This window comes from Leuciscus leuciscus (genome assembly GCF_965113295.1).
Source record: "Leuciscus leuciscus genome assembly, chromosome: 7".
Taxonomy (NCBI): Eukaryota; Metazoa; Chordata; class Actinopteri; order Cypriniformes; family Leuciscidae; genus Leuciscus; species Leuciscus leuciscus.
The window spans coordinates 5711712-5736693 of record NC_138731.1 but is presented as its reverse complement, the minus strand read 5'-3'; the positions used below and the strand labels follow the sequence as shown (position 1 = coordinate 5736693).

General features: G+C 39.1%; 1 protein-coding gene across 1 annotated transcript in view; it reads right to left on the bottom strand.

Annotated features, from left to right (window-relative positions):
- The window catches only part of ptgfrna (prostaglandin F2 receptor inhibitor a), a 48988-nt gene that overhangs the window by 23538 nt on the left and 468 nt on the right, over positions 1 to 24982 (bottom strand). Inside the window, exons 2-3 of the mRNA XM_082176125.1 lie at positions 19849 to 20220; positions 8217 to 8633 (exon numbers count right to left, since the gene is read on the bottom strand). Of these exons, the coding sequence (XP_082032251.1) occupies positions 8217 to 8633; positions 19849 to 20220 (789 nt within the window). The remainder of the gene's footprint in view (positions 1 to 8216; positions 8634 to 19848; positions 20221 to 24982) is intronic.

Sequence of the window (24982 nt, the reverse complement as noted above, 5' to 3'; positions counted from 1 at the left end):
GAAAGAATAATTGCTAATTTACGCTAATAACTAATGCACATCTGTCTGATTCTGCGTGTGTACTAGCGCACACTTTATGGACTGCAGGTTTGCTCTTATTCTCCGTGATGTTCCTCATTTTAGGCTGATTTGGATAAAAGCAACGAATAAATGTAAATGTAAGTATTGGAAACAGTGTCAAAATAGCTTAATAATAGCTTGAAATATCCTCCGGTGTGACACACAAAACTATTTGCATGCCATTTCCATTGCCTCATGTTGTACTTTTCACTATTTTGACACAACAGAAGGTCATTAATACAATGAGCGAGAAGACAGTTGATTAAAACTGGTAAAACTTAAGTCAGCGCATCAGAACATACACATTAAATATAAAATATGTGTAAGTCTCAATGAAAACGAAAGATTGAGTCGATTTGTCAGCTCTACCGTCCAGCCCTACTTTACATAATGCTAAACAAGAAATGTTTTGCTTCTCTTTCTATCATTTGACACTGTAAAGCCTTATAAAGTGCATGATCTCTCCCTGTCAGTCCAGTCCAGCAGGAAAAGGCCGGATCAATCATTCACAGACTAACAGCAGATCGAGATTATCATCATCACCTCCGCTGAGAGTGAACTATGATCAGACACACAGAGATAAACTTCTCCGACACCGACTGAACTAGACTCAGCTCCAGTGATGCGGAGACACTGTTACACTATCAGACAGAAGAGGGAAATAGTATGATTCCTTTTTAATGTTTTTGAGAGAAGTCTCTTCTGCTCACCAAGGCTGCACTTATTTGATAAAGAATACAGTAAAACTGTATTATAATGTAAATCATCTGTTTTCTATGTGAATATACAGTGCAGTGTAATTTATTCCTGTGATCAAAGCTGAATGTTCAGCATCATTACTCCAGTCTTCAGTGTCACATGATCCTTCACAAATCACTCTAATATGATGATTTGATGCTCAAGAAACAGTTATGATTATTATCAGTGTTGAAAACAGTCGTGCTGCTTCATATTTCTGTGGAAACTGTGATACATCTTATTTTTCCAGATTATTTGGTGAATAGAAAGTTCAAAACAACAGCATTTCTCTGAAATATAATCTTTTGTAACATTATAAATGTCTTTACTGTCACTTTTGATCAATTTAATGCATCCTTGCTGAATAAAGGTATTAAATCTTAAGCAGCACAATATTAATAATAATAAATGTTTCTTGATCATCAGATCATCATATTAGAGTGATTTCAGAAGGATCATGTGACACTGAAGACTGGAGTAATGATGCTGAACATTCAGCTTTGATCACAGGAATAAATGGCATATATTCCCATAGGAAACATTATCCGGCTGTTGACCGGAAGTGTGTGTGATGCAGAAGACTTTAAAACAAGTCAATAAACTTGTTTTGGTATTATGAAATCCAGCTTTCTAAAGCAGTGTGACGAGATCTGCTCATGTGTGAAGGGTGAAGTGTAGTCGACTGAGCAGCAGAGACTCTGTTTGCCTGGAAAACTCAAACACACACACACACACACGTCTGGAGGCCGGTGAGAGGGTCAGGAACCGAGATAACATCAGGGCCAATGGCAAACAAAACACACACTAGTGTTGTCACGATACCAAAATTATTGTTTCGATACCGATACCAAGTCAAGTATTGCGATTTCGATACTTTTTCGATACTTTTCCTGAAAAGGGAGAAACACTCTCAAATATCATTGCTGTGCTTTATTTTAAAACCGGGACAACATTCTAATCATATAACACACTAATAAATGAACATATGAACAGCAGATATATTAAACATTTGAACAAAATATGAAATATGAAATATCAAAATATAAAAAATAAATTAGAGCAATGACATTCAAGGTTAAAAAAAATAAAAAATTTAACAGCATTATCTCATTTATCATAAGAAACATAAGAGCTTTATCTTGATTCTGAACTTTGAATAAAAATATGAACAGCGATTATATTAAACAATGTTTAATATTGGTAACATGATAAGCCTCATTGGTGATATATTTGACATGTGGGGAGAGAGTTGTGGAAGGCCTATACTTCATGTTAAACATAAATATATAGCAGCAAAGACAACGTCGGCAGTGTTGACGGCAAAATAGGCTACAGAATAATTAGTTCTGTATTGAGAGGTGCAATATTTAAAAACTATTTGTCAAAACTTTCAAACATCAAATTTCATTTATTAATATGTATTCATGTCAAAATGACATAGAAACATCTTTTCCTATTCTATTTTGCCTGGAAACGCTTCCAACAGGCTTGCGTGTCGCGTGAAAAATAGGCGTCGGTTCTATTTCTAGCATACACGCGTTTTCCGCGCGGATCGAGCTGCGCCCAGACCCGTGTGTCACGCAGGCAGTGTTGGGCAAGCTACTTGGAAAATGTAGTGAGCTAAGCTAGCAGTTACTCTACATTAAATGAAGCTTCACTACACTGAAGCTACCACCCTGGAAAATGTAACAAGCTAAGCTACAGGAACATGGCAAAAGTAGTTCACTACATCTAAGCTATTTTTTTAAATTACATTTTTATATTGAACTAACTTCAATCCAAATCAATGCTATCTCAGTGATCAATAAAACTGTAAGTTCAACAGATAGGCAAGCATAATTGTTCAGTTCAATTGTTTATTCAACAACTGCTCCAAACCAATTTGGCAACAAAAACAAACAAACAAACAAAAAACGTGATCCACATAATAACAAAACCAGGTGTCGAGAGTGTGCGTGTAGGCTATTCATCTGTACGTTCTACGTATCCAGATGCACGACAACATGTTTGCCTGGGTATGCACCAAGGTTATTTTCATAAACGAAAACTGAAACCAAGACTAAAACTATTGGTCAAAAAACATTTTCGGAAACTGAAATAAAATTGAAATTTCAACATTAATGAAAAACTAAATCTAAACGAAACTAACAATAGTTACTGAAAAAATAACTGAAACAAAATAATAATTCGCAAAAATAAATAATCGTTTTCGTAATTAATAAGCTCTCCTAAATAAGCCTACCAGCAAATCACTTTTTTCCACTGTGCCACTTTATTTTTCAATGTATGACCGTTGCGCTTGAGTCTCGCGTCTTCTGCAGTTAAAATAGTTAAAATAAGTTCAACTTTTAAAAGACACGTATCGAGACCTTGCGCTTTTCCCCTACTGTGCCTCTCTTTTTCCCCACTGAAAAACTATTTTTTCCGTTTTTCAAAGCAAAACCGACTGTGTGAACCAGCCCTAAGAAGCAGAAAGGCCCAAATCTATTTCCACCTCATGCAAATACAGCTGTACCTTAATTCCAGGTATGAGAAGATAACCATCTCATGTGAAACTAGCCTAAACAAGATAGGCCTATACCACACATATTAGACAAGATACCACACTGAGCAGAAAACGGAAAAAACAAATAGCATGTCTATAGCCCAGAAATAAACGTAGGCTATTTAGAAGTAGGCTATACTAAATGTCTGGTCTGAAGAGAACATTTGAATACGTGTATAACTATGATTATATGATTTTAAACGATGCAATACACAGAAAGCATAAATGGATCAATACAAGAATAATGTTTGAAAGGATTAATAATTCAAATAACCTTAAAGAATAATCATAATAATCATACGCATATCTTTTTCTTATACACCACGTTTAACAAGATTTCATTTTTTATATTATTATATAATTTTTACTTTTTAGTTGCATTTGTTTGGTTCTTTGTTCATCCTCAAACAATTATTTAATTTTTATTATTGAAAGGTTTTCACAAGAGTTAAATGTAAACTGCAAACATTAAACTTTGCTGAAATGAAATGTCTTTAACTGGAAATGTTCTGTTAACTCTGCTAAACTATAATTACTAAAACTGAAACTAAATATATAAAAACTAAATAGAAATGTGTTCACAAAATAAAAACTAAACTAAAACTAACAAAACCATTAATGAAACTAACATAAAAATGTATAGGAAATTTGAAAAAGATATTAAAATAAAAACTAATATAGAATAACTATAATAAAAAAATAAAAAAAATATAATAACCTTGGTATGCACAATTTAGACTTGGGCATATTTGCAGGACTAACTGCAAGTTAATTTATAACTCAACTCAGCTCAAACCACAGTAGCAACATAATTAAGACCTGCTCCAAACAGTACCAACATGGCAAACAAAAATTACCACTAGATTCTGGCCAAGGCCCCTCTTTTGCAGGATGTGTTATTGAACCCATCGTCAATACTACGGCAAATGTACAAATATATAAATAAAACATCTAGGTGAACATCAGATTATGTGGTCATGTTTGATACCAGCCAATCAGAAAGATTATAGAGATGCACCGATTACAATTTTCTAGGCCAATTCCGATTTTTCATTGAGTTTGACCCGCTGATACAGATTAACAGGGGCCCTTGGCGAAGTGGGGGCCCCACAAAGATATATTGATAGCCTATATATTGATATAGACGGCGGTGTTGTGAGAGGCCCACCTCTTGGTTCTGTGACCAGGGCCTAACATCTGGTGCTATGCCCCTGCCCAAACTGATTTATAAAAAGTAGTTTAAATGGGTAAATTTTCTATAAATATTTTTGAATCTTTCTGATTTCTGACATAACCTACTCTAGTTCTTGTTAAAACACACTATAGTATGCAAATTATGCGCATTTTAGGCACTTTTAGTGTGAAATCAATTCGCGCTGCTCGCGCTTGCGGTCTGAAACGGCCGTAATTCACAAGATTTCCTACATGTGCGTTCCGTGTGCACGTGTGATGCTGATGTTGCGCGATGTTAATCATGCGGCGCCCGAGTTGAGCTTGTGCTTCAGAAAATGTAGCTTCAGCTTGTGTGGACGCTACCGCACTACTTGATCAACAAAAGAGCTTAGCTACTGAAAAGCTATTTGATTCAGAAAACAGCGACGCTACCACCACGCTATTGAGAAATGTAGTTAAGCTAGTAACGTCACTACTTGTAGCGACGCTACTGCCCAACACTGCACGCAGGCAGTTAACATGGGAGCCGAAATAAAAACGGACACGACACGCAGCCAGTGTGTCGCCGGCCTTACAAATCTGGAACGCGGTCATTCTCAGAAGTATCGATACTAATAAATGAAGGAATCGTGACATTTTTAATTTCCAATTTACTTTTGAAGTATCGGTGCACCGTGCAACAGAGCAAGGTAGGCAACGTACTTCCATATGTCACTCCTCGCGTCATCTTTTTCTACGAGTCGTGGACCACTTGTGCTCGCACATGCAGCCATCTCGCTGTAGTGTTTTGTCACATGACACTGACAGTGGCAGGTTCTTTGCTGCGTGCGTCAGGAAAAAAACACAGACGTCCATAGGGAGGCGTTTTTTTTTTTTTTTTTTTAGTATCGATACTGATAAATTTAGGTATCGTGACGTTTTTCATTTCCGAGTATCGCAATACTTTTGAAGTATCGGTACACCGTGCAACACTAACACACACACACACACACACACACACACACCACTGGTAAAACTGCCTGCTCTCGACATCTAGTTACGTTACATAGTTGAGAGGTGAAGTAGGGTACAGTACTTTACATTTACACTCATGCATTCGGCAGACGCATTGCGTTTCAAGGTACGCGTTTACATTCTTATCAGTTCTTGCTTTCCCTGGGAATCGAACCTCATCAAGTAGAGTATGCTGTCGGGAGAAAGTTTGCTTGTCTGGAAGTGTTTGGGACTTTCTGTTCCCTGAGGGAGTTTCTGATCCTGTGAGATTAAAAAAACTTAAGCCAGCAACTATCATCTAAAGTTCTCTCTCAGTTTGTTTTCCATGCATGTTGTGATGTCAGTGAAGTGTATCTAGCCAAATCTAAGATGCTGTGATCGACACGCCAGAAGAATGAGGCCATCTGAACGTGCTCGTGATAATGAATGGGAATCAGTCAGAGAAGAGTGAGAGATACAGAACAAAACAATCACTTTATATAGATACTTTTTGGTGCAATATTCTGGGCATCCTTAGACAATCTGACTCTGAATATGAATATGATTAGTCATTGCCAATTTCTGTAGGCCTCTTTATAACTTCAGATTAAATGAGCACTTTACTGAAGCGAGAGCCTCATGAAAGAGCTCGGATAGGCAGGAGGGCTTTAATAAAAGGTCACAGCTACAGTCTAGAAATCCCTTAGACTTCGCTATCATTGTTCATAATGCTTCATAATAACAGGGACTCGGAAAGCGCCATTGTCTCCGGTCTGATGTCTGCAGGCAATCACTTCACTTACAAATCCCAGCATAAATTAAAAAAGAGTTAAAGTAGCAGTTTGTGTAACCCAGACAACTATTATGATCTCGGTCTCAGACGGCGAATCTTCCGTACGCTCACTGACTGTCTAATGCATATTGCACACTAAACACACATAGCCGAGTGCAAAGATCTGAGCTTTATGTGTTTAATTAGAAGCAACACACAAAATGGTTTAAAAGGTCTCGTGTTGATACTGAGTGAGGCTGTGCTGTGTCTCTCTTCTAGCATTCTCTATTTTAAAGGAACTATCTAATGTTTAAAAACGAAATAAAGTCATAATTTATGTAATTTAATATGAGCAGCAATGTGCACATTTCACTAGTGAGAACTTCATAGTGGTGACGGTCGAACATTGAGTAGCTCAGTTTGATCCCGAACCTTTTGAACAGTTTAAACCATTATAACCATCACAGCTAGTCTTTACTTAATTGCAGGATTAATATTTGTTTGATATTCAATATGGAATGGATTTGTGTGTAAACAGCTCGAGTTGGCTTTTATAAAGCTAGAAACACTTTAAGTCTCATATTATTACATCTATTACTGAGGGTGAATACCCATAATGCCTTGCACTTGCATGGTTTAATTTAGTGTTTAGTCCAAACATGGGCATTTATGAGGATGCGTAGATTTACAGGATTAAGGGTTAATCCGTCTTTCGGATGAGACGTAAAACCGAGGTCCTGACTCTCTGTGGTCATTAAAAATCCCATGGCATTTCTCGTAAAGAGTAGGGGTGTAACCCCGGTGTCCTGGCCACATTCCACCCATTGGCCCTTACCAATCATGGCCTCCTAATAATCCCCTTACATTGAATTGGCTCTATCACTCTCTCTCCTCTCTCCACCTATAGCTGGTGTGTGGTGAGCGCACTGGCGCCGTTGTACTGTGGCTGCCGTCGCATCATCCAAGTGGATGCTGCACACTGGTGGTGGTTGAGGAGAGATCCCCTGATATGATTGTAAAGCGCTTTGGGTGTACAGTAGTACATATGAAAGCGCTATATAAATGCCTCATTCATTCATTCATTCAAAACATCTATTTAGTGTTTTGACAGAATTGTATCTTTAAAAAAAAATTTTTTGTGTGATTACTGTTACTTTTTGGATAAGTGTGCTCAATTACCTGAATATACTCGACTACCAACTACTAAAACGTTTTGAGTTTCTTCAGAGACATACAGTTGTTCTGTAAAGTTAGATTATTAGTTTATTTAACCCCGTATTTAACTCAATGTCTTAAAGTCCCCCTGTGGTGAAAATCCAGCTTTTAAATGTTGTTTATATGTCTATGTGGTGTTTTTAATATGCTTTTAGACAAACCATGTGCAAATTCATAAAAAAGTATTTTCTCCTTAAAACTGCAGTGAACCAAAGACAGTCTCAAACACACGCTTTGAAATCGCTGGTGTTTCTGACGTCACAAACTACCTTGTAACCAATCAGATCAACATGTGATCGTCAACCAGTGGATCTCTGAGCTGAGTGAGTGAGTGGAGGCGGGGCTCATTTGCATATTCATAGAACCACGTATACCAAATGAGGCAAGGGTGTCGAGTTACATTCAAGATATTTTTTCAAGAAAAAAAAAAAGTTTAAATATGTAATTTTGGTGATCAAAGATGAGTTTTAAGGGATACAATTATTAACTACAGGGGGACTTTATGAACCAAGGCCACTGAATTAAAAAATAAATAAGAAATAGCCATTTCTTTCTGGAAATGTCGTCACATCTTCAGTATCTCAAGTCATCAAAAATGGAGAACACTCATATTTCGTACTCATAACCTCATAATCATGTCGCAGGGAAAGGACTCATCAGTTTCCCAATGTTTCATTGATCAAGTCCCATAATCATAGTCACATACACTACAGCCTGAGAAGAGAATGAGACCGGACTCACCTGTGGGCGTAACCACAACCTTCCCCATGTCCTCAGACTTCTCCAGAATCTTCCTCCAGTTTCTTCCTCCTTCTCCCTGCCTCACCCACTCCTGGGCCGAACACACATACTCCCCTTGGTCTGACGGCTTCGCTCTCTTCAGGACTAGTCCGTAAAATCCCCCTCCTCGAAGGTCCAAGCGAAGCCCCCCGTCTGTGTAGCGCTGCGTGTAGTTGCTCCCTACTTTGATCTTATCATCCGGCCCGAATGTCAAGATTTCCTCCAACATTCCGCTCTCTTTCTTGATGGACCAGCTAACAGAGAGGAAGGTGTGCTCTGTGAAGCCCCGCGTCGTGTTGCACCGAAGCTCCACGGATTCTCCCTCGGACACCGTGGACTTGGGAATGGCTGGAGAAACCTTCAGACTGTCCCCGATCACTGGACACAACAGAGGACACTTTAAAAGGTGCAGTGTGTAATATTTAGGAGGATCTGTTACAGAAACGCAATATCATATACATAACTATGTGTTCAGTGGTGTATAAAGACCTTACTTAATGAACCGTTGTGTTTTTATTAGCTTAGAATGAGCATTTCTCTCTACACACACCGCGGGTCCCCTTACATCCACATGTTTCTACGGTGGCCCTGAACGGACAAACACGTTTCTTCACTATGTTGTTCTTCGTCGTGTAAAGAAGCTAAAGCTAAAGTCAGCGGATAAAACACTGACACAATGATGAACACGTAACAATAATATTCACAATAACATCGTTTTACTGAATAATTAAGTAAACCTAATTTCCTAATTTATCTTTGTAAAGAAACCTCATTGTTTAACTGGCTACTCTCTGCTGTCTCAGACGACGACATCACTTCCTGTCGGCCATCGTAACTTCTGTTGGGTCGCTAAAACTTACACACTGCACCTTTAAAGGGATACTTCACCGTTTTTTCATATTAAACTATGTTATTCCCTTAACTAAGACGAGTTGATACATACCTCTATCGTCTCAGTGCGTGCACTAAATCCCTCTGTTTTGCGGCGAAACTTTGTTAGCCCAGTTCATTTAATATGGGCCAAGCAGAGAAGCTACCAAACACCTCCACGTTTTCCCTATTTAAATACAGTTACTCGCGAAGTGTAACTCGACCTAGGACGGTGACACAAAACAAAACGTTGCGCTTTTCTAAGCGTGTAAAATGGATAACTATTTTGTATGGCGGAATACCATAGCAAGTGCTTGTAAGCACTTCGACTTGGCGTAGTAATATCTTCACTCGTGAAAAATCCTCTCACCGGCCCCCGCTCCCTCTAGTCAAGTCAAGTTTATTTGTATAGCGCTTTTCACAATACAGATTGCATCAAAGCAGCTTCACAGTATTAAATTAAAATAATACAACAAAGTTTGTTTCAAGAGGAATTTATTGATTGATAAAATTAAATTAGATATCCCCAAAATATCCCCAACTGAGCAAGCCAAAGGCAACAGTGGCAAGGAACCGAAAAACTCCATCAAGTGACCTAATGGTGTCCTAAAACTCCATCAGGTGCCTTAATGGAGAAAAAAAACCTTGGGAGAACCCAGGCTCAGTCGGGGGCCAGTTCTCCTCTGGCATTGGATAGAGGCCGGATTGTAGTTTGAACTGTAGGATTATATGAATGCCTGGCTGAAGAGATGCGACTTTAATCTAGTTTTAAACTGGGAGAGCGAGTCTGAGCAACGAACAGTATCAGGAAGACTATTCCAGAGTTTTGGAGCCAAATGTGAAAATGCTCTCCCTCCTTTGGTGGTTCTGGATATCCTAGGTATGACCAAAAGCCTTGAATTTAGTGATCTCAAAGAGCGCGATGGATTATAGGGCGATAGAAGATCCGTTAAATAGACTGGAGCTAAGCCGTTTAGGGCTTTATAAGTCAGTAGCAATACCTTGTAATTAATACGGAACTTTATAGGTAACCAATGCAGTGATGATAAAATCGGTGTTATATGATCATATTTTCTTGATCTCGTAAGAACTCTAGCGGCGGCATTTTGGACTAACTGTAGCTTGTTTATTGAGGATGCAGGACAACCAGCTAATAAAGCATTACAGTAATCCAGTCTCGAGGTCATGAATGCATGAACTAACTTTTCTGCATCAGAAACTGATAGCATATTACGTAGCTTAGCAATGTTTCTAAGGTGGAAAAAGGCTGTTTTTGTAACATAAGAAATATGATTTTCAAAAGACAGGTTGCAATCGAGTATAACACCCAGGTCTTTTACTGTAGAGGATAAAGTAACAGGACATCCTATGATGTTAAAGTTGTATTGTGCGAGGTTTTGTGGGCGGTTTTTTGAACCGATAAGTATTACCTCTGTCTTGTCTGGATTTAATAAAAGAAAATTACGCGTCATCCAATCTTTTATATCTTTAACACACTCTGTCAATTTGGAAAATGTAGCGTTTTCATCCGGCCGTGATGAAATATATATTTGAGTGTCATCAGCATAACAATGGAAACTAATTCCATGTTTCCTTATAATATTTCCAAGTGGCATCATATATATTGAAAATAACAGAGGGCCTAATACAGATCCCTGCGGCACTCCATAGTTTACTGGAGTTATGATCGATTTTTCTCCATTTAAATAGACAAAATGGTAGCGGTCAGATAGGTATGATTTGAACCAGCTTAGTGCTTGTCCTTGAACACCAGTATAATTTTGTAGTCGATCTAAGAGTATTGTGTGATCTATAGTATCGAACGCAGCACTAAGATCAAGTAAAACTAGTATTGAGATACAGCCTTGGTCAGAAGCTAAAAGTAAATCATTTGTGATTTTAACGAGCGCAGTTTCAGTGCTATGATGCGGTCTGAATCCAGACTGAAACTTTTCATAGATATCATTTTGTTGCAAGAAAGAGCCCAGTTGAGCGGACACCACTTTTTCTAATATTTTAGACATAAATGGAAGATTTGAAATGGGTCTATAATTTGCTAGATTATTATGATCTAATTGTGGTTTCTTAATGAGAGGTTTTATAACTGCCAGTTTAAATGTTCTTGGAACATGACCTAAAGATAAAGACGAGTTAATAATATTGAGGAGAGGCTCTTCCACTACAGATAACACTTCTTTCAGTAGTTTAGTTGGTATAGGATCTAATAAACATGTTGTTGTTTTAGATGAAGTGATAAGTTTATTTAACTCTTTTTGTTCTATAGTTGTAAAGCACTGTAATTGTTCTTTCGGGGTGATAATTGAAGCTGAATTGTAAGGCGCGATTGAAGATTGAACGTTTATAATTGTGGTTCTGATGCTTTCTATTTTCTCAGTGAAGAAGTTCATGAAATCATTACTACTGAACTGTAACGGGATATTTTGTTCGGGTGACGTCTGTTTATTTGTTAGTCTAGCCACGGTGTTAAATAGAAACCTTTGATTGTTTTGGTTGTTTTCTATTAGTTTGCGGAGGTGCTCAGCCCTGGCAGCTTTTAGGGCCTTTTTATAACGTGACATACTGTCTTTCCACGCGATTCTAAAGACCTCTAAATTAGTTTGTTTCCATTTACGCTCTAAAATACGTGTTTCTCTCTTTAAAACATGCGTAGTATTGTTATACCATGGTGCTTTATTTTTCTCTCTGACCTTTTTTAATTTAATAGGTGCAACCACATCCAATGTTCTAGAGAGAATGGTGCTCATAGTGCTAGTTAGTTCTTCTAGTTCATCTGTTTGTTTGGGTTCAGGCGGCAGCTGAGACAGATTAGATAAGCAATTTGAGAAATTATCTATGGTGGATGGGAGGATTGTTCTGCCTGGTTGATAACGCGACGCCGCATGACATATTACAGCAGTACGTAATATGCAAGTTACCATGTAGTGATCAGTGACTTCATCACTTTGTGGAATGATATCTATATCGGTTGGATCGGTTCCGTGTGATATAATTAAATCGAGTGTATGATTAAGACGATGAGTTGGTCCGGTGACGTTTTGCTTGACCCCAAATGAATTTAATAAATCTGTAAACGCAGCTCCTAACGCATCATTTGGATTATCTACGTGTATGTTAAAATCTCCAACAATTAATGCTTTATCGACATTGACTAATAGGTCTGAGAGAAAATCTGCAAACTCTTTTAGGAAATCAGCGTAAGGCCCTGGCGGTCTATATACGGTAGCCAAGGCTAGAGATAATAGGGATGTTTTTCTAACATCTAAGAGCGTAACATTTAGTACAAGTACTTCAAATGAAATAAACTTATAACCCGTTTTCTGAGTAACATTTAGAATATCTTTATAAATGGTTGCAACACCTCCGCCACGGCCAATCAGACGGGGCTCATGCTTATAACAGTATCCAGGAGGAGTAGACTCATTAATACCGAAATAATCATTTGGTTTAAGCCAGGTTTCAGTAAGGCAAAGTACATCGAAGCTATTATCTGTGACTATTTCATTTACAATAACTGCCTTAGGTGTGAGTGATCTAATGTTTAGAAGACCTAGCTTTAGAAATAGTTTTTGTTTACTAATAGCAACATTTTCTGTTTTAATAACAATTAGATTTTTCCTAGATCCTGCATTAGATTTATTATTTGATCTCACTAAACGAGGAATAGACACGGTTTCTATGCAATGTTCTACACTAGTATTTATATCAGTTGAATTGGTGCAGCAGAGACTATGATTTGGACTTTTGGTTACTAGTCAAAGGGTATTTAACATTTTGGAGATGTTATCTGACAGAAGATCCGCTCCGAATCTGCTTGGGTGTAAGCCATCAGCACGAAAAAGCCTAGGACGCTCCCAAAACAGATTCCAATTATTTACAAAGAGCAGTTTCTGCTCATTGCACCATGACATTAACCATTCATTTAGCGCAAATAATCTGCTGAACTTTTCATGCCCTAGTCGGTACGTGGGAAGCGGTCCTGACACAATGATCGTTGTTTCAGGCGATGTGCTGTGTACCGTATCGATTAGATTCCTGAAGTCTTTCTTCAGAATCTCCGTCTGGCGCAGCCTGATGTCGTTCACTCCCGCGTGCAGGACCACAGTTCCGACGCGCTCGTCACCGTTCAGGATCTCGGGAACGCGAGCAGCGATTTCAGAAACACGAGCACCAGGGAAGCAGTGACTTTGCACCTTACTTGTACCTAACGTAGCGTGTACGTGCCGAACGATGGAATCGCCGATGATCACAGCATCGCGTTCTGTTTCGCGTAGAGGGGAGAAGCGGTTTTGTGTCGATAACTCGAAAACCGGGAGGGTCGGAGAAAGTCTTGGTCTAAACCTGACTCGCGTCTTCCGCTGCGGAACCACCCAGGCTTCGTGGTGGCGTGTTGGAGCCGGAGTGAACGAGACCATGGCTGATTGCGACCGATGCTGAGGAACGCACGGAGTAGACGCGGTCGGAGTCAGCGGGTTAGTAACGTTAAACACTGATTTGTGTGCGTCGGCGCGTGATGTTTCAAGAGCCAAACACCGGTCTCTCAGCTCGGCCTGTCTCAATAAAAGGTTGTGGATCTGTTTCTCAACAGCTTCCAGCTCAGACTGCAGTGCGTGAAGCTCAAATGTGTCCTCACCTGCACCAAGCGGTAGACTACTTACATCTGATATATTCGCCATTTTAACAGATGGACAGTGAGTTAGCAACGAAGCTACCAGTGATGCTATCAATATTAATACTAATTTATATTATAAGTTTGTTTGTAAATGAGTGTGGAGAAGACGCGTTCAGCCGTGATCCACGGACGTAACCTTTAAGAGTATGCAGCGTTGGATCACTAATAGGCTTGAGACGCGTCTGCTCAACAGTCCGCGTTGTAACTATGAGGTTTTTTAGTGGTAGGGGTGTAGAGTAGACGCACGATAGGCGAAAAAAAAGTGTTTGTTTATAAGTGAGTGTGGAGAAGACGCGTTCAGCCGTGATCCACGGACGTAACCTTTAAGAGTATGCAGCGTTGGATCACTAATAGGCTTGAGACGCGTCTGCTCAACAGTCCGCGTTGTAACAATGAGGTTTGAGCAGTAGTGCTTCTCAGTGAGGAAGAGTAGAAAATGTTCGTTGTAAGCGGGTTTAAAGAGAAAAATCAAGAATTATAAATCAAATCGATAGAGCTCCAAAAACAACAACGCATTCAGACGCAACGCATGATAATGACAGGACAAGACATTATTCACCGTGTTTGTTGAGTGTTTCTTATTCACCTGAGCTTTTATGAACTCAAAGGCGCGAGAGAAAATAAATAAATAAAAATAGCTGAGCGCAAGGGTGGCGCGTTAACAGGCTAGCGAATTACTAGCGTGTTATGCGTCAGGGTTGGGTAAGCTGTATTTAGTAACGTTAGTAATATAAACAACTAGAAATTGTAGTAAATGATGGTTCAAAACAAGGAAATACGAGGCTAAGACGGAGCTTACAGCTCCGAAGCAAACACACTCACAGCAGGCAGCGAGAAAAATCAAGAATTATAAATCAAATCGATAGAGCTCCAAAAACAACAACGCATTCAGACGCGACGCATGATAATAACAGGACAAGACATTACTCACCGTGTTTGTTGAGTGATTCTTACTCACCTGAGCTTTTATGAACTCAAAGGCGCGAGCGCGCGAGAGACAAATAAATAAATAAAAATAGCTGAGCGCACGGGTGGCGCGTTAGCAGGCTAGCGAATTACTACCGTGTTGTGCTAGTAGCAACGGAGTGAAGATATTACTGCGCCAAGTCGAAGTGCTTACAAGCACTTGCTATGGTATTCCGCCATACAAAATAGTTATCCATTTTACACGCTTAGAAAAGCGCAACGTTTTGTTTTGTGTCACCGTCCTAGGTCGAGTTACACTTCGCGAGTAACTGTATTTAAATAGGGAAAACGTGGAGGTGTTTGGTATCTTCTCTGCTTGGCCCATATTAAATGAACTGGGCTAACAAAGTTTCGCCGCAAGACAGAGGGATTTAGTGCACGCACTGAGACGATAGAGGTATGTATCAACTCGTCTTAGTTAAGGGAATAACATAGTTTAATATGAAAAAACGGTGAAGTATCCCTTTAAAGCAGGCGGGGGAGGAGGAGTGTGTTTTTAAAGGTGAAGTGTGTGATTTCCACGCCACCAGACATGCATAAATATTGTTTTCAATACACCACCTGTCTGCCATTGCAAGGACAAACAGATAATCACACACCAATCTAACATTTTTGGCTTAGAACATGTTATTTTCGACCCTGTCTGGCTCCTCAAAATTGTAATTTCGTTTGTTGCCAGTGTTGCTGCAGAAATAACACACTTCACCTGTAACATGACAGCTGGAATCAGCACACATACAACATTACTGGGACATGATGAAGGAAAAACATCTGAGATTACACTGTTTCTTGAGCAGCAAATCATCATATTAGACTGATTTCTGAAGGATCATGTGACCATGAAGACTGGAGTAATGATGTGTAATAAATTACACTTTACTGTATATATATATACACATAGAATATAGAGGTATTTCAAGTTATTTTAAATGGAAATAATATTTCACAGTTTTACTGTTTTTACTCCATATTTGTTTAAATAAATGCAGCCTTGATGAGAAGAATCTTTCTGATCTCAACTTCTTTTCAGGCCAAAACAAATATCTTCAAGAAAATGATTAGAAATATAGTTTATTGTTCATTTTATATGTGGATGGAGAACTGCATCTTTCACTGATTCTGCATCTCTTTCAGATGAACATTGAAACACATAAATCACAGTTAGTTGCCAGGTCTCTCGTCACTCTCTATACTGAACGTCCTCCTCATTAACATACAGAAACAAGAAGACTTTCATTCTGATCTCCTAAACTCATCATCACACGAACAACAGACTGAACACTTTCAGAGAAAAGAACATTTCGGTTAATATCACTCGTCTCCTCACACTTTCGACTCAAGTTTATATTGTTCTGCTAAACTGTGGTTCCTAGCACCTCAGCACAGGCTAAAGAGCTGCTTGCTAAGAGGCGGTTAGCGTTTGACCCTTGACCTCTCTCACGCTCTGTGTCTGTCAGTGTCATCGTCTCTTTTAGTTAAAGTTTTAGGGAAATTCCTGATGGTGACGGCTTCCTGAACGCTCTTCTCTATCTCTAAATCTACTAATGAAAGGGAATGTTCACTTAGACGTGACGATTATGTCATTTACTGACCCAGAACACCTACAGATAACGCAGTATCAGTCAGACGTAGCAGAAGATTTGTGTAATCAGTAATCATCACACAAGGCTATCAAGTGGCTTCGGGATGTAGAAGTTAATGTAGACTATTATATTGTACTATTACAGTGTCAAACTGTTGAAAATAGCTAGATTCCTCAACTTACATTTACAAAAATAACAGCATATCGCTTAGAGACTCCAAGTTACAGCAAAGTGAGCGAGTAAATAAAGCTGTTTAATTTTATTTTAGGGTGAACTATTTCTTTAAGAAAGACAAAAAGACTCCAGTTAGAATTATATGTTTTATAAAGTAGAGCTGTTATTTGTCTTTGTTGGTGCCGATGAGGAGTTCATTTCTCCATCTCTAGAAATGGAAAGGAGTGATAAAATCAGCACATCATCTTAAAAAAAAGCTTCAGAGCTCCACAGACTTTCTCTCTATTCAGCAGAACAAAGAATACGCCTTTGTATTTCTGTGACACTTCAAGCCTCGCAGCGAATCGCATTCCTTCACACTTCTAGTTTAAACATGTAAAGCCTACAGTATCTGACACGCTACAGGACTCTCAATGATGATCGAAACTGTCTCAACGTCATCTGTTCATCTCATCCTCAGCTTGAATATTTAACATTGAAAAAATGTAGTTCGTGAGATCAAATGAAACTGGTTAAAGTTATTTAACACAAAGTTAATGGAATTTACGAAATAGGCAAATATCAGTCATCTCAAATTTTGAGATTCATTGAGATCAACCCTATGAAGACTACTGTATCTTATTTGATACACACATTTCTAATTGCTAAAGAAGCTGTCGTCCTCCAGAGTTTCTGTCTCTGACTGATATTTCACACTGTTTTACCCAGTAAAACTCTTCAGTATAACTGTACACACGTCCTCCTTCAGCTCGAGTTTCACGAGTCTTTCTGTGTCAAATCTGCTCTGATTTTATCAAGGAAACGCTAGAATAACTTTGATATTGTTAGTAATATTTCAAGATGAACACTTACTGAAGCAGCTTTACTTGATTATCCATCATTTATTAGATCAAATATGATCATCAGGCTTTAGAGGAAGGTTTATTTGTTCATCTCTCAATCATTACTGTATGGCAGTGCATTGTTTTAAAACTACAGAGATTGATCATAAAACTAAGCATTAAATTTCATATTACTAACACATTATTGGCAGATATAGAGTGATGACTGATATTTCATGATTTTATGTCAGTATAAGCTGTACTGTTACGAAGATATTATTGATTTAACATGACAAGCATCTAGGGTTGCATTGGGGCTGAACATTTCCAAAAGTTTCCAAACAATCCTGGAAAGTTCTGGAAAGTGTCTGGAAACTTTGCAACCCAACTGCATCAGACTTTTATCGTACTTTTGATCCATATAAACAGGTTTATCAGCACAAATTTGCATATCGTTGCTCAGTTTGGGCCTCTAAATAAAACTGAGCAGTTTTTTTCCTCTATATTCTATATATTATATGACATGACCCATAAAAGCCTGATGTTTGTTCCTATGTACCAACTATGATACTCAAACACATATGCAAACTTTTTTTGTTTGTTTAAGGGTTCAATAAACTGCTCCACTGGGGAAAGGGGGAAACAGATATTTCTCATATAGATTAGCCTGCTTTTGCCATGATTTGGTTTTGTTTCATGTTCTTGGTTCATGTCTGTCATGTGATCCCCTGTTTTAGTCATGTGATCCTGCCATGTCTTCTGTGTTGACATTGGTTCATTGTTTCAAGTATTGTCAGTGTAACCACTGTTGGTGAGCGTTCTAGTCTAGTCCATGTTTTGAGTTCATGCCATTGTTTTATGTTTGATCATGTTTTGATTATTTGTAAATGAACTGCACTTGGGTTCTTAAAACTGGACTAATCATTTCAGCTTTCTACTTTTATCAACTCAGTTTGGTTTGGTTTATGTTAGGCGGTTAGGATACACCTCTGCTGTTTAATTTAACTAGCTGTTTAACAAATTAAAAAAAGCCTCAACAGGCCATATCACACCATTTTGCACTGTCCTCCTGTTACTTTGTCGACTAAACAAACGCCCGAGTGATTGTGTAACTTACTGTCGGGAAGACGGAGACGCACTTTATTGCGTGTATGCTACGCACTGAAAATACTTGGTTAGGATTAGGGGTGAGGAGTGCGTGCGCATTACACGCCATAAAGTGCGTTTCATATGCACGCAAAAACAATTTTTGGCATATAAATGGCACGAGAAATAACATTTGTGGTATAGATACGTATTTTCATGAGATCGGGCTCGCTGTCGCGTTTGGCTTTGAAACCAATTCCATCTTTTTCTTCCCCTCCAACTCACAACTAGCGTCTTTTCTCTCTCCCGGCAGTCGCCGCAAGCAGTCCCGCCGGCGCTTTCCCATACAAAGACCATGTGACTGACAAGCGTCGCGGCGCCGCCTCCCCACACAAAGACCATGCAACTGACAAGAGGGTTCACTCCTCCTATACGCTAAGGAACCGAGAGTGGTCATCCAGTCTCTTTGGTAGAGAGAGAGAGAGAGACGAGGAAAACAAACAAACATGCAAATGGAATTATCGCGGCCGGAAAAATTATCAAGCGAATTTTTTTTATCGTGCGATTAATTGATTATCTTGACTATCGCGACAGGCCTATGCGGTAAAGCCAGAGGAGTGTGGTAAAGCCAGAGGTGTGTGGTAAAGCCAGAGGTGTGCGGTAAAGCCAGAGGAGTGCGGTAAAGCCAGAGGAGTGCGGTAAAGCCAGAGGTGTGTGGTAAAGCCAGAGGAGTGCGGTAAAGCCAGAGGAGTGCGGTAAAGCCAGAGGAGTGCGGTAAAGCAAGAGGAGTGCGGTAAAGCCAGAGGTGTGCGGTAAAGCCAGAGGAGTGCGGTAAAGCAAGAGGAGTGCGGTAAAGCAAGAGGAGTGCGGTAAAGCCAGAGGAGTGCGGTAAAGCAAGAGGAGTGTTGTAAAGCCAGAGGTGTGTGGTAAAGCCAGAGGAGTGTTGTAAAGCCAGAGGAGTGCGGTAAAGCCAGAGGAGTGCGGTAAAGCAAGAGGAGTGCGGTAAAGCCAGAGGTGTGCGGTAAAGCCAGAGGAGTGCGGTAAAGCAAGAGGAGTGCGGTAAAGCAAGAGGAGTGCGGTAAAGCCAGAGGAGTGCGGTAAAGCAAGAGGAGTGTTGTAAAGCCAGAGGTGTGTGGTAAAGCCAGAGGAGTGTTGTAAAGCCAGAGGAGTGCGGTAAAGCCAGAGGAGTGCGGTAAAGCAAGAGGAGTGCGGTAAAGCAAGAGGAGTGCGGTAAAGCCAGAGGTGTGCGGTAAAGCCAGAGGTGTGTGGTAAAGCCAGAGGAGTGTGGTAAAGCCAGAGGAGTGTGGTAAAGCCAGAGGAGTGTGGTAAAGCCAGAGGAGTGTGGTAAAGCCAGAGGAGTGTGGTAAAGCCAGAGGTGTGTGGTAAACGCAGGCTTGACTCACCTTTGAGCTCCACATCGGCGTGGTAGTTCCCGCTGATGACGGAGTCTGTGCTCGGGGTGCTGCAGCGATACACACCGCTGTCTGTCGCTCGCACCTTCTTGAACCTGAGCTCCACTGAATTATCTCCCAGCTTCTTATAACTGATGTCCCCGCTGTTGACCCGGTCCCTCACTGTGGGGTCTATGAAGCTATCGTCAAAGGTGGAGATGAGATTGAGTGATTTATCATCGGACTGGATCATGGACCACTCGAAATCCTGGTCCCGGTGCCCCTGGTAGTCGGACACATTGCAGCGGATGGAGACGGCCTGTCCCTCGACATGCATCAGAGGACTGACCGGCACCTTCACCACACGGCCCTCGCTGAACGCCACTGAGACAAGAAGACACGAGAGATCACATATTCAGGGAAACACTGAGGGAACAGTATGATCACGTATACAGTATCAGTGTGCATCTACACATTATAGAATACAAGTACAGTCATCAAAACTATGATATAAATGCAAGTGATCACAAAACTATATTTTGTCAGCATATAGTCGCCACCAACGCAAAGCATCCTGGGATGCTTTTTAAACAATACTGTTTCATTGACAGACACTTTGCTTGTTTTTTTCCTTCACTGCTCTGTTTAGCTCATCTATTTAAAACAGTTTTTATTAGGTGAAAAAATGTTATATTTAGGCACAATGTTTGTTTGTATAGAAAACTAATTCGCAGTTGCAAATTAAGTTGCAACACAACTTCTCGTCCAGGCCCTGGTCATTTCTAGGCTTGATTACTGCAATGCTCTTCTGGCTGGACTTCCATCATGTGCAACTAAACCTCTACAAATGATCCAGAACGCTGCAGCTCGTCTTGTCTTCAACGAGCCCAAGAGGGCCCACGTCACTCCTCTGTTCATCTCTCTGCACTGGCTACCTCTCACTGCTCACATCAAGTTCAAGGCATTGACGCTTGCTTACAGATCTATCACAGGCTCAGCTCCCTCCTACTTTCACTCACTCCTACGAGTCTACATCCCTACCAGAAGCCTTCGATCGGTCAAAGAGCGACGGCTGGTGGTTCCATCACAGAGAGCCACAAAATCACTTTCCAGAACATTCTCATTCACGGGTCCATGCTGGTGGAACGCTCTCTCCACCCTCATCCGGAATGCAGAATCCCTGACAACATTCAAAAGACTTCTGAAAACTCATCTCTTCCATGAGCACTTAACCTCATAAAAATAAATTCTTTCCTTTAATCCTCCCTTGTCTGACTTATGCTACTCTGAGCAATGCATGAACTTTGTATTTTGAGCACTTCTTGCGTTGTTTTTGCCTCTTCACGATGACTCGCTTAACTTAGTCCTCATTTGTAAGTCGCTTTGGACAAAAGCGTCTGCTAAATTACTAAATGTAAATGTAATTTCAAGCATTTACCTTACACTTTATTATCTCTATATTTTTTTTGATAAATTTGTCTTTGACAATGGCATAAAAAAGACAGAAAAATCTACAGAGTAAACACAGATTAGACGGCCACAATATATCCACCACCATATCGGTATCGGCAGATAATGTTCATTTTTAATGTTGTCGTTATCGACCTGATAAGAACATTTGTCCGATATATGAAAGCCAATAAATAATGGATTATTTCCTTCAGCTGAGACACTTCAGATGTTCACCATGATGGTTTTGAATTGCTTGAAATATGATTTGAATCACTTCAAAAATGGGAATACAGTTTATTGCAACATGTGTCTGTCATATCGGCTACAAAATAATCATAATGAGAACATTATAATTGTGCGTATGGGACATGGCTTTTAATGCTGAGACATTTCTTTTTGTAATCAGGTTCTCAATTATATAAATTATATAAAATTTGGATTTAGATTTATCAGCCAATATCGGTTATCGGCTTTCAAACATAAGGAATTATCGGTATCGGACAATTTTCGTTATCGGTGCATCCCTAATAAAAACAATTCCAAAGTGTCAATGTGATATCTAAGTTAAAGGGGTGGTTGAATATGATTTCACTTTTCTAACTTTAGTTAGTGTGTAATGTTGCTGTTTGAGCATAAACAAAATCTGCAAAGTTACGACACTCAAAGTTCAAAGCAAAGGGAGATATTTGCTTTTAAAGAAATTGCTTTTAAGGACTACAACAAATGACTGGTAGAGACTACACCACATTCCTCCCGGGTTAGTGACATCAAAATGTACATAAACACCGCCCCCGGGAACGCAATTTATAGATTATTAAGACAGAATATGCTAATCAATGACTAGAAGATAACTACGCATCAGCTACATAAATTCACCAACTAACCATTCAGAAATGTTGTCTACATGTCGTCACTTCTTCTTGAGTCTCTCCATCTTTCTGACTTTAGTTTGAACATAAAAGGCTAAAAGTATTTGAAGTTTTCAGTGCATGTCTGTGTGAGGTAAAAGGACACAAGCTCTTGAAGCTCCGCCCCCTGTGCCGGGAGCAGCAACTTATTTGCATTTAAAGGGCCAGACACAAAACTGTGCGTTTTTGCTCACCCTCAAAAAATGACAACTTTAACATGCTATATAAGAATATCTGTGGGGTATTTGGAGCTAAAATTTCACACACACACTCTGGGGACATCAGAGACTTATTTTACATCTTGTGAAAAGGGCATTATACCCCTTTAAAAGAAACCACTTTATTTATTTTACCTCAGATTTATGAATGTCACTTTGACATTTAAAGTTTGCCATTTTTAAAAGCTATAAGCCCTCAGATCAAAAGACAAACCAAAATCATTTAAGCCTGGGTTTACAGAAAGGGCTGGGTAAGTGTACCCATAAAGCCAATGTACCCCCTTTAAGCCCACTTTAAACTCTGAAGTCAAAAAAAAAAAAGAGAAAATAATATTTTATGCTGCTTATTATTTTAACCAATCCAGTGATTTGTTACTTCCCTGGCATTTTTATTGCATACCCATTTGGCAATGTTGAGTTAGCCCCACCCATGTGCAAGCTGTCTCAGGGGACCTCACACAGAGTCACCCCAAAACTTCAGTGTTTCGGGACTCTTCAGAAATCAACACATTTCTGCAATTTTCAGCCATTTCTTTGGTAACTACATTGATTTTATGTCAGATAAGAGATAAATGTATTGTTTTTTTGTGTATGAACAAATAATACTTTATCATTTTATATAATTTTCCTTTAAATTGAAAGATTTCGAGCCCACCCAGGACTCTAAGCTAATACTTCCCTGTCACTGAATAAATATATTGATGCTTTACTACTTTAAAATCAATTAATTTGTATATTTTGTGAATCAATGATGATGTGGACACATGCGGGCTTAAATGGTGCCAAATGCCATTACTTCTGACTTTATTCCTAAATTAGGCCTATCTTAATTTTTTATTCTAAAATGTACATCAACTAATTCATACATTTTCAAATGAGAGATAAATCTTGCATTTTAACAAATTATTTTTCTTATAAACTATGTCAATATCTATGAAAAAACTTACCAGACTTAGATTTTGGTGGGCTTAATGGGTACACTTACCCTAGATTAAATCAGGATTAGACCTTAGTTCAATTAGGACATCTATAGCTTTTATAAATGTGCCTTAGAAAAAAATATTACTGGTGCATCTTGAAACAAAACAATGGCACTGAAATATTTTAAGATATATTGCTTTCAGTTAAAACTGCTCAAACACACATTTTCTTAACATGGTTAAAGTCATAAAAACCAAATTCAGTCAAGTTTGTCCAAACCATGTCAATCAAAAAAAAAAGCAACCATGAAGACAGAAAGTGTGGTGATGTCAGAGGAAATGATCAGTCCCGAGTGCAGGATGAGTCATCAATATTTTTGCTCTGTTTTCCCAAAAGAGAAAGACTGTTCATTTTCAAGGTGTGTATCTGTTAAAAGTACACCTCAAAGAGTCTGTTCATGGAAATGTTCATTATAAATAACCATATTAGGTTCAAAGCACTGGAATAAAAACATGTGGGCGCAACTAAAGGTGAATATTAACATTTTATTGGGTTTGGGAATTAAGTGCTGTGAGAGGAATTACATCAGCATGGCAGCCGAAGACATTACACAGGAGAAAACCCCACAGACAAACCAGAAGAGGAGAAGAACAGAGGGACAGAAACCAAAACTGAGAGAAGATGACATGTAACAACTCGTTTCCTCGTGAGGGATCGGTTGTTCTCGTTAGGTGGAGGACTCAGAAGACAAACATTGTAGACACTGGAGAAATATATGGTACAATAAAACCTGCTGTCAAGCAACTGAGGTCAAAAGCTATTACAGTATTTAAAGCAGGACACAGTGAAAGTGGATCAGAGCTGATTATATGAATGATTAGGAATGTGAGCCTGGAACGAGCCGGATCAGACGACACAAAAAACTTATCGGCACAGTTTTCTAGTATGCGGATCTGAATTCAGAAAAACTTTACAGTCCTTTAGCACAAATTCATGTCAGGTGGTAGAAGTTTTCCGGCAGATATTAACATTCCCTCATCCTCAAATCAAGCACATATAACCAAATATTCAAGAATGAAGGGACCACATGTAGTCTATTTGACAATGTAAACTCAAATATTATTTCTAAATATCAGAGATCAATGTTCATGGAGGCTACAACCATTTGAAAACGAATAAATAACTTAATTATTGTATTGTTGGACTCATATGGTTCTAGCCTAATATTAATTTAATGTTTGATTTTAAGGCCATTTTTGAATGGCAAACTACTTTAGCACTTGACTGCTTGAGTCCTGAAGCAAAACCACTGATATTCTAAACATGATGCTGGAAAAACAGGTTCACTCTGCTTGCAGTAAACACATATAATACACCCAAACACTGACTGGATCACTTCACTTAATGGAGCATGTAGCCAATATTAGACAACTGAGACGTGGATTCACACGTTACATCAAACATACAGACTACGCAAGCTCATTAACTAACAGACTAATGTTGTATTGTTTTAACAGACTAGTGATAAGGAAGCATTGTAAACCTTCTGCTATCTTTTGACAATAATCATTTAAATTTGAGGTCGATCTAAAATACAACAAACTCATTTTCATCATAAAATAGCCTATAGAAAGATTAAACAACCGA